This window comes from Sturnira hondurensis, unplaced genomic scaffold (genome assembly GCF_014824575.4).
Source record: "Sturnira hondurensis isolate 20B ecotype Veracruz unplaced genomic scaffold, ASM1482457v3 Scaffold0011378, whole genome shotgun sequence".
NCBI classification, from domain to species: domain Eukaryota; kingdom Metazoa; phylum Chordata; class Mammalia; order Chiroptera; family Phyllostomidae; genus Sturnira; species Sturnira hondurensis.
Window position 1 is genome coordinate 6140424 of NW_028084009.1, and position 10346 is coordinate 6150769.

A 10346-nucleotide genomic window follows, 5' to 3' on the forward strand; every position below is an offset into this window, starting at 1 on the left:
GCCTCCAACTGTCTTCTCCTTTTGTACTGCATCGCAATCCTTAGAAAAGGAAGCCAACCCTTAAACACCAGACAAAAAGCCAGACTTCCAGCTCTAGATAACTTGGAAAGATCTAGTAGCAGCTTGTGAGCCATGTTTCTGCTGGAGCTGAGCCACAGCACCCTCTTTGGACAGGAGAGTGCATGTCCACTTGCCCCAGTCCTCACCCTTCCTTACTGTCTCCCCACCCAGCTCGCTCACCCACACAGCAGCAGGCCCACAGGTCTGCAGCTCTTGTGAGCTACAGAGCCTAGAATTCAGCATCGGTGCTGCTGCAGGGAAGGAGAAAGCCGGCAGCAGGTGGTGGGACACGGGGAAAGGAGGTGCCACCTCCTTCTATGAGCTCATCATCGTCTCTCACACTGTCTCCTCCAAGTTCCACACCAACGTGTCACCTTTCAACAAGTCAGGTGCCCCGTGGAGATCATGTCTGGAGTACTAAAGCTCTCCCCAGACCCCCAACTCAAGCGGCAGACCCCTCCAGGGTGGCTCAGGAGAACTTCTGGAACATTTCTAGCCATGGGAGCCCTTAGTTCTGTGAGTTTTACAAACTGAACCTCACAGCCCGCGCTGCCCACGACCTCCCCACATTTGCCAACACTCGCTTTGTACAATAACAACAGAGCTGTCCTCGTTATCGCCGGTGACACCCATTACCCCAATGCATTCGGCAGCACCAGACGGGGGAGAAGGTAATCGGCTCTCCTCACCCTGAGCGGAGTTACTGGGCACCAGGTACAAGTAGCTTCAATTAAAGGCTGCCGTCAAGCCTATTAGGGCCATAATGGGTTACAAAACGGACACAACTCACCTTTTCCTATCAACTCCTGCCCAGGTCATTTGCAAGCAGGACAGATCATTTACTCTCGGATTCAGATGGATCGCTGCGCTTCCCTGCCTTCCCACCCACCAAAGGTCACCCAAACTCTTCACAAGTTGCCCAAACTGGCTGCGATCAGCCAACACCCGCGGTGGGAGCTAAGTCTTATTCTACTGCATGGAGCTGGAGCTGGAGCCAGGGCCAGACTCTCCGCTCGGGGGAGCCTTGGTCGTGCCCACGTCCTTTGGGTCCATTCTCTCGGACTTTGTCATCCAGTAGGACATGAACATTTGCCGCTCGTCTCTCCTGTGGTTCAGCTGGCGGGCGATGGCCTGGGGGGTCACGCCCTTGGCGTCCTTGGCGAGGCTGGATGCCCCGAACTTGAGCAGGAGGCTTATGCAGTCCGACTGGCCCATGGCTACGGCCACGTGCAGAGGCGTCCTGCCCATGGGGGACCGACCAAGACAGTTGGCACCTGAAACAAGAACGTTGGTGAAGGGGGGCCGCCCTCCTGGCCTGTCCAGGGAGAGAAGCCAGGGAGAGGCCACAGCCAAGAGGGGAGTGCTTGGGAGAGTCCATAGTGTCTCCCCATGTTCCACACTGGCTGTGGGGGGCGGACAGCGCTCCCCTCAGTAGTCAGCATGGCCTCGCCTCCGGCTGCCCATCTACGGCTGCCAGTGATCCTTCTAAAGGCCCTCCTCCAACTCTGGTGCCGACATCCACTGCCCTTGGGGTAACGTTCCAGGTCTTCCCTGCTCTCTGTCACCCCACCTCCCCCCTTATCACTGCAGCAAGACCCTGCACTCTTCTTCCTTGCCCCGTCCACGGGCCCATCATCCCAGCCTCCTGTCCTTGTCCCGCAAATACACCCTGCTCCCTCATCCTGCTCCTGGCCCTTTGCACATGCTCTGCCCTTTGCTAAACAGTCTCATCCTTTTTTCTCCCCCTGGACTAACTCTACCCTTCCTTAGGTCTCATTTGCTCCTTCAGAAAACCCTTCCTTCACCCCCCTTCCGCCCCGTGAACTTGGTAGATACCCAGTAGATGGGCTGCATCTTCAGAACACGCCGTGTGCCTCCGACCATGGAATTAATTATTTGTAATCATTTCCTGGCTCCCCTTCCTAAGCTCTACAAGAGCAGAACACACGGCTGTCCTAATCACTGCCTTTCTCTTCCCCGGCACGTAGTGCGAGGCCTGGGGAAGACAGGCGCCCAGGGGATGACAGGTGACAGGCCCCCTGCCTCACGGACAGGCTGGAGCTCCCGTTGTGCCCGTCACTGCCTCCTGCCCTCTGGGTGGGCTGATGACAGGTGTCCAATGTGGACTTGTTGAATGGCACCAAACCCTGGGTAGCAGACGTCATGCCACAGGAAACAAGGCCGTTCGATTTCATGCTGCTGACCTGGGGATAGCCCGTGTCTGGCAGCCATGGCTGGTCGGTGAGGTGAAGGGTTAATTAAATCGGTTTGCACGACGCCCAGCCTTGGCCAAGACTCCTCTTCACGGCGGCTGTCTTGCAAAGAACAGGAATCTTTGTGATGCTGGCTGTAATTTTTTAACTGGTGCTTTCAAATACATCACAGTTCCATCAGAGTGAAAATGACTTTCTATGAGCTTTAAGGACTACTGGGCTGTGAAAAGCCTGTATTTCATCTTACAACAGGCAGAGTGCAGAAGGCTGAAACACTGTCCATCACGGACGCACAGCCCAGTCATCCTGCCGGAGTGCTGGGGGTACCCCCCACCTTTCTTGGGGGAAGTGGGAGAAAAGCAAAGGTGGAGTGCAGACAGGCAGGGTCCAGGCTGTGAGCAGGAGAGAAAGGGGTCTCATTTGAAGGCAAGTTGACAGGGGACACCCTTGGATGGGGCCCCTTCGGAGCTGCCAATCACGGACCAAAGGCCCAATCTGTCTCTTGTCCCTCCTTTTCCGGAGGAAATGGTGGCCTGAACTGTCCGCAACTATTGTCCGTGTTCTTGAATGAACTATACTTCAGTCTGCAGGCCTCGTTCCCCCAAAATATCCTCCAGGGAAGACAAAGTGTCCCCTGCAGGGTCACATGCAAAGCCCTTTGGTTTGGGGACCATGCGGGCTAAGGGAGGTAGGAGCGGGGAGAGAGAGAGAGGAGAGACGAAAAGCGGGCCGAAGGGCTTGGGGTGACTGTCCCACAGGCCTGGAGGAAGGAGCCTGGCTGGCCTGCCAGTCACCAAGAGAAGGGGGCCGGCTTGGGGCCCTCCCCCCGAACCACGGCAGACGCCCCACCTCGGTGGGGGGCGGGGAGGAACAGCCCCAGTGCGTCTGGTCAGACACAGGAGCCAGGAAGCCCCTTCGGCTGCCCTCGGGAAGGTTCCGTGTCCGGCCCACAGAAAGGATTCCCGTGCGACCCGGCCAAGGAAGAGAGGGGACGCAGCCCCTGGTGCGCACGTCCCAAGACACTTCAGCCAGGGACCGGGACGGGAGCTGGGCAAGCTTGGGCCCGGGAGACCGTTGCTGAGGGGACCAGGAAGACGAGCGCCTCTGCTCTCCCCACTCACAAAAGGCTCTGACTCTTGGACCTCCTCAGGGGTCTATCCAAATTACCGTGTTCCAGAAGGTACCGGACAGCCTCCACGTGGCCCCTGTGCGAGGCGACGTACAAGGCCACGAACGCCCTCTGGGCCACCCACGTCCTCCAATGCTTCTCTCCCAGATACTGTGAATTCGCGGTTTGGTACGGAGAATCCTCGGTCACGCCGAGGCAAGAGAGCTGTGCGAGACACACCGAACGATGTGAGTCCAAGAGGTGTCCCGAGGACAGGCAGCCTGGCTGGGTGGGGGGCGGGGCACTCGGCCCCCGGGGACGGTTTGCTCCCAGGCCACAGGAGGGCTCCCGATGGGAACAGAGAGGAGCAAACCCTCGTGGAGATGCTGGAAAACAGGCCGCGTGAGGGACACTGTTTGATACTCTGTACCTGGGCAGGGAGAAGGAGTTTTCCATCAGGCCTGGGAGATAGGAAGTTCTTCCTGTGGACGTTTTGAAGGGAGAAAAACAGATTTATCTGGGTGTCCAGAGGAAGGCAGCTGTGGTTGGCAAGGAAGACCCCAGCCAGCACGAAGCGGCTCCCCAGAGGGGAGCAAACTGCCCCGGAGACTTGATGGGTTCCGACCTTCCGGTCTGTGTTCAGGCCCATGGTCTCCGTTAACTTTTGGAACACTCTGAACTCGGCTCTTGGTGAGTAACAACCCGGCACCACCATTGTCTCAGGGTAGATTAAGGCTCCCAGCACAGGGGCGAGGGAGTGGGGGTGGGACACTGTCCCCAGTGCCTGTGCCTGGTGTGGGGCAGCAGGGAGCAGAGAACGTGACCACGCACGAGGAGGGGGCTTGGCAATTCTGACTCATGACAGAAGGAAATAACCCGCTTTCCAGAGCAAACGCCAGAATGCCCAGGCGTGGACCCAACTGCTGGGCAGGCCTGGGAGGAGGAGAAAAGCAGGGTGGGGAGCGGAAGGGGCTGTGCAGACAAGACGCCTGGGCGGGGCCCCACTCGGCCCCACCCTCCCTCTGGGGCCTCGCACCCACTCGGGCGTGCTGAAGTCCTGGCCCTACCTCCCCAAGCACCCCCACCCTCCCCCGACCCCTCCCCCAGCCGGAACTGAACTGGTCTCCCCGGCAGTATGAGCTCATCGCTTTTCAGCCGAATTCACTTTCTAGAAAGAACATGCACTTGTCCCCTTGTGTCTGAGTGATTCATCTTCCCTGTTGGGTGGACAAGCTGGTTTCCGCCTCCTGCCCCTCACTGCCCACCCCAGAGCCCCGCTGGGAGCCAAGCACAAGGCCTGGCGGAAAGTGGGAGCACGTACACCATAGCAGTGGGCAGGATCCCACGAGGATGGAGGGCCACACCTTCTGATGCGCGGGCCATCTCAAGCGTCTTGCTGGTGGTCACATCAGGCGTCCAGCTTCACCAAACCCACCTGCGAGCCGAGGCAGGGTGCCCTGATCCCCTCGGGAGGTGCGTGTGAGTTATAAATCACCAGTGGGCGGACACGGGGGATCACAAACCCTACAAGTGAACGGGGACGCTCGATCCGGCATTTGATCGATTCGCACTGAAGCCCTTGTTATCTTTTTTACCAATTCTGAAACTTCCACTTGACATTCACACGAAAGTATAGGAGCTGTCGTCCCCCCCCACACACACACATGCACGCGATTTACAGTTGCTTCATGAAGTGTGATACCCATTTAAGGAATCATAAAAGCACCTTGCTGGTGTCCCCTTCCACAGCTGCTGCAACCAGGTCTGCCCATCCATCATAGTGCCAGACACGTAATGAAATCATTCCTCCAGGAACAACATCATGGAAGTTCAGTGTGCTGTCATCCATCATAACTCCTACAGAGAATCAGGTTTTCTTTAAAAAACACACACACACACACACAAAGAAAACTGGGCATTCAAGATAAACTATTGTGTTGGTTTAGTGACGAGCTGACCTGAGCCGGAGCATCAGGAAGACAATGCAGAGACCCGAGCACCGGCCTCCTTGGACGGCCCCACGCTCATCTGTTTGGGGCTGGCAATGCTTTTAGAAAATTAATTAGGCTCAGTGCAAAGAGAAGCCAAACCACAGGGAAAAAAAAGGCAACGATTTATAAAATTCTGTAATTATAACTCATCCTATTGTGAAAAAAGCCTGAGTCATTTTATGAGGCAAACTCCACAAATAGAACCAAACCTGGAGTAACAATATACCCCAGGCGCAGCACAATGCAGTTACGTATGTCAGGCTCAAACACTCTGGGTAATGGTGACGTTGTTGGCTGCGGAAGTGCTGTGACGAAAACGTGTTGGGCTGTTCACATGACTGGCTATGACAGCGTTTCTCAGCCTGGGCGCCCTTGGGATCCTGGACCGGACCCTTCTCTGCTGGGGGGCTGTGCTGTGCATTGCAGGCTGTTCAGCAGCACCCCTGGCCTCTATCCATGGGGTGCCAGGCCCCCCAGACCCCAGTTATGACCAGGAAAAATGCCAGACACATGACTTGGATGGTGAACACACAATACAATACACCAATGATGTATTAGGGAATTGTACACTGAGAACCTATGTAACTTTATTAACAAACGTCACCCCAATAAATTCAATAAAAACATACAATTAAAAAATCTCCAGACATTGCCAAATGGCCCCTGGGGGACAAAACTGCCCCAGATGAGAACCAATGGCAACCAGAATTGGAATGTCGACATTCACTGTAATTTGGATTGGGGATGTTAGAAGTCCTTTGTCTATGGAATCACCCAGAACAGCCCCTTACTCTTATGAAAAGTGGGGTGAACCCACTCATCACGCCTCACACCTGCAGACTCTGGGGGAGAGAGGAATAGGAAGAGGGCACAGAAGCTGTATTTACTCTACTGTTTTGAATACCACGCGTTTTCTCACGGGGTCACCGATCCCCCTGCTGAACAGGAAATAATTTGCTTTATAAATGACACAGGGGAAGCCTCCACTCTGCCCAGACCTGCGTGTCATTTACTCCAAATGGAATCCACAAGGCTTGTTTGTTTCACGGCCGAGTAATCACTGAGCACCCGTAGGAAGTACCCACCCTCAACCTCATGACAAGCTAGGTCTGTTGGCTGGTAAGCAAAAACTCAGGCCCCTGGCACATGGCAAAGCCAGGCCCCTGACCAGACCTGCCTCCCTTCGCACTCTAGGTGCTTGTCCCTCTGGGTGCTGTGGGCATCACCAGCCACTCTGGCTAGTGGAAGCGAATGGGAGACGGTGACCGGCAAATCTGTTCATTAGGGTCTTATGTGTGGTTCCAACACCGAGGATGGTTGGTAACTACTGTAAGCGAGACAACTTGTCTTCCCATCCACTTTGAAAAAAGTGAGTACTGCTGTGTTTCCCTGTGAACAAGAGAGCGTGGGCCCCGTGGGCCCAACAGTTTCTCGGGGAACCCGAGCCCGCTGCCGCCTTCCTGGCACGCAGGCAGCAAACGCTAATTATCACCCGCTAAACAAATGATTAGAGTTGACGACAGACACGTCAGGGGGACCCTGGTCCATGAGTTTGCTCACCCCTCTCAGATTTGTCTCTCTCAAGGTTTCCGCGCCCATTGTCTCATTTGATGCCCCTGGCAACCTCTGAGGTCCAGGGCGAGCTGCCAGCTCCCGACGTCCAGGCCGAAGCCTGAATTTCGTCCACCATCTCTCCTGCGTGCAGGCCGTTCACAGTGAGGACCGCAACCCCCCGGGAGACCGTACTTCTCAACACAGTCGCTAAGTGCTAGTCGCTAAGGGCAGGATTGTGACCTCAAAGTGAAGTCACAAATCCCGTGACTTAGCTTTCTTGAATTTATTGCCTCAGCATAGCTCCCTGGCAGAAATAAATTCACAGAAGGGAGAGCCAGATATGTGGGGTTCAGGACACGTAATTCTCTAATTACTGGTTTTGGAACCCAAAGTCCTTCAAGAGTTCACCCCGTGTTTAACATGTTAACCGCTCACTGGGTTCAAGACCTGTCTCCCTCCGGACAGAGGCTCAGCGGTGCCCCCAGAACATCTTCCAAACACTCCTCTGCACAACCAGCACGAAGGGAGGGACCTCGGCCCCTCATGTACAGCTTTCCCGAGTCATTTCTGTCTCGGGAGGGGGCTGGCACCAGGACTTCTCTGGCTAAGAGGGCTCCGTGCAGATGGGGAAACAGAGCCCTGGGGGGCAGTGTGCGTGGCGCTGCCCGAGAGGCTGAGGGGTCCGCCCGCCCACCCCCAGGACCTGCCGGCAGCACCCCTGGTGCCGCTGCTCCAGGCTCCACCCCTCTTTTCTTCACCTCATTTTGCACTAACTTCCGCCGGGTGGGGAGATGATGGAGGTGGGGGCTTTGATCCTGTTCTGTATCCTAAGTCTCATAAGGGAGGGGCGGGAGAGGGACAGCCAGGTCCTCAAGCTGACGGAGGAGATGGAGTAAGGAGAGGATGGACTCCAGGGTGTTTGCCCTCCCCGGGGTGCCTCCCAGGTGGGAGGTGCCTGAAGAGGGAGCCCAGGGGTCCCGGTTTAGCCACAGGGAGCTTTGGGTGCTGGGTTCTGGTTCCAGTTGGGCTGGCTTTGAGCTCCTGATGCGGACAAGGACGCACGCAGCTTGAGATTCAGGGTTTGGATAGGAACTTGGCTAGTGCCAGTGTCTGGGGTTTGAACGTGGATGGGGGCGGCGATGAGGGCAGAGTTTGCTCTGGATTTGGTGTTCTGACGAGGGCATGGTGGTCTGCCTGTCTCAGGGTCCTGGGAAAGGGAAGGGTCTGTTCTGGGATGTGGAATCCTTGAGTGGGCTGGGCCTGTTTTAAGATTTGGGGGTTCTGATGTAGCCCTGGGTAGTGGGGACCGGACAGGTCTGCCCTGGGACTTGGGGGTCTTGATGGCAACAGGGTCTGCTCTGAGATTTGGGGTCCTGACACAGACCTAGAACTTGGCCTAGAACTTGGGGTTCTGACGTGGAAAAGTTTGGCTGAGGGGTTTGGGTTTCAAGTTTGCAACACGCAGAGTCTGCTCCAAGTTTGGGTGCCCTCACGTAGCAAGAAAGGCTTGTTTTGAACTTTGTCTTCCTTACACGGATATGGATGGCCCAAAACTCGGGGTGCTTACGTAGGCATGCTTTCCATAGAGATTTGGGGTGCAGACATGCGTAGGTTTGACTTGATTTGGGGGATCCACTGAAGGCAGAGCTTGTCTCTTACTTTGGAGACCCTGTGAGGACACTCTGCTTGGGGCTGGGTTCTTGTATAGTTACTCAGGGTGAACTTGGGACCAGGCTTGCAGATGCGGGCAGGGGTGGCCTTGAATTTTGGTGTTGAGGTGTGTGTGGGAAGAGTTTGCTTTGGGCTCTGGCAAACTCGCATACACACAGACATCTGATGGAAGGGAATTCAGGTACGTGCGTGGTTAGCTCAGGACTGGGGGGCTCAGAATTGGCTGTGTCTGCTGGGGGGCTTAGGGGCCACATCTGCTCTGGGTTTCAGGGTTCTGCTGCAGGCCAGGGGAGCATGGGGATTTTATCTGAAGGTCAAACACGGGCACGCTTTCCATACAGAAGTGGGGCCCTCAGGTGGGCAGTCTGTCTCAGGCTCTAGCGTTCCTCAGTGAGCGAGGTTGCTGGGGGATTTGGGGTTCTGATAGTAATGTGGATAGCCTAGGGGCCTGGGGTTCCGTCCTGGCCAAATGTATCCTTGGATTTGGGGTCCCAAAGGGGGCAGGGTTGTTCTGAGCTTAGGCGTCCTTGTGTGGTCATGGCGGGCTGGGGAAGGTTGGGGATCCTTACATCCCCATACCCAGCACAGGGGCTTGACACTTGCTTTGAGTTTGGGGTCCTGCTGTGAACAGGTTCGTGGGGGGTACAGGGTCCCATTGAGGACAGGCATTCTAGTGGGGCGTGGGGCTTGCAGTCTTAAGCAGGCACTGTTGGTTTTGGACTTGGGCCCCTGAGGAAGGCTTGGGGAGCTCAGGGTATTTTGGGACCGGGGTCCTGCCCTAGGTGAGGACTTGCTGTGGGGGTGGGACCCTGACACAGCCCGGGCTGTCTGTGGAGTGGGGTCCTCCTGTGGGCAGGGTTGGCCGTGAGGCGGGAGGTCTAATGTGAACCTGCCTCTCTGGGCTCTTCCCAGTCCCAGACCTCCATCTGAGGTTTCCGGTGGGTTGGGGTTTGTTTCGACATCTGGGGGTGCTCCCTGGGCAGGTGTCCCTTCAGGGTCACGGGTGCAGAAGGGGACTGGGCGTTCCGGGGCGAGGGAACTCAAAAGGTGAGGGATGGGGCTGAGCGGGGGGGCCACCTTCATCCAGGTACTGGAGCCGCAGCAGGTTCAAGGGGACGCCGGCTATAAGGTCCAGCTCCTCTTTGAGTTCACGCACAGTCATGTCGCCACGGCACTTAGGCACTTCGAACGTCTCTCCCGTCTCCTCCAGCAACGCCCGCATGACAAACACGTCTGGGACCTCATCGAGCACCAGGCTCTCGGCCTGCGGGTCCCCGCCTCGACTCAGGGTGCGGGGACGGGCCCCAGACTGGGCGGGGAGATGCCACGGGCCCCCGGAGCCTGTCCCTTGGCCACCGGAAGCGGGTTCCAGAGAAAGGGCGCCCCCCTGCGGCTCCACCCCCGCTGCGCCCGCCCCCGCTGAGTCCGCCACTGCCCCACGCATGGCCCTCTGCCCGGTTTCACCCTGCGTCATCCGTACTGCCTGCGGCGGCCACGCGTCACCAAAGAACGCGTCACCAAGGACCCTACCCGCTGTGGGACACCCCCCGCCCCCCCCCCCCCCCGCGATGAANTGGTAACCCCCCCCCCCCCCCCCCCCCCCCCGCGATGAACAGAGGCGGGGCTCCACGTGGACGCGGTGATGGGCCTTAAATAAGCTGGAAGGACATAGGCACTCCCTGAAACCGGCGGAAGCTTTATTGAGATCAGTACAAAGGCATCGCCCAGAAGCCAGGTACCCCCAGCCCC

The 10346-nt window shown here is 57.0% G+C and overlaps 1 protein-coding gene across 1 annotated transcript; it reads right to left on the minus strand.

The window, feature by feature from the left end:
• Window positions 1-558: 558 nt before the first annotated feature.
• ANKRD60 (ankyrin repeat domain 60) lies at window positions 559-10071 on the minus strand. Its single transcript, XM_037059833.1, has 4 exons — window positions 9675-10071; window positions 5108-5238; window positions 3441-3606; window positions 559-1334 (listed from the first exon to the last, which is right to left on the minus strand). Exons 1-4 carry the CDS (start codon window positions 10069-10071, stop codon window positions 1030-1032), a joined length of 999 nt encoding a protein of 332 aa, XP_036915728.1. The 3' UTR covers window positions 559-1029.
• Window positions 10072-10346: the final 275 nt, after the last annotated feature.

Excerpts from the sequence above, each read along its gene's own strand:
- ANKRD60 (XM_037059833.1), bottom strand. The coding sequence starts at position 10,071 with ATGACGCAGGGTGAAACCGGGCAGAGGGCCATGCGTGGGGCAGTGGCG. Across the intron at positions 3,607-5,107 it reads TGGAAGGGGACACCAGCAAG|CTCTCTTGCCTCGGCGTGAC; the intron begins GTGCTTTTATGA and ends TGTCTCGCACAG. Across the intron at positions 1,335-3,440 it reads CCGGTACCTTCTGGAACACG|GTGCCAACTGTCTTGGTCGG; the intron begins GTAATTTGGATA and ends TTCTTGTTTCAG.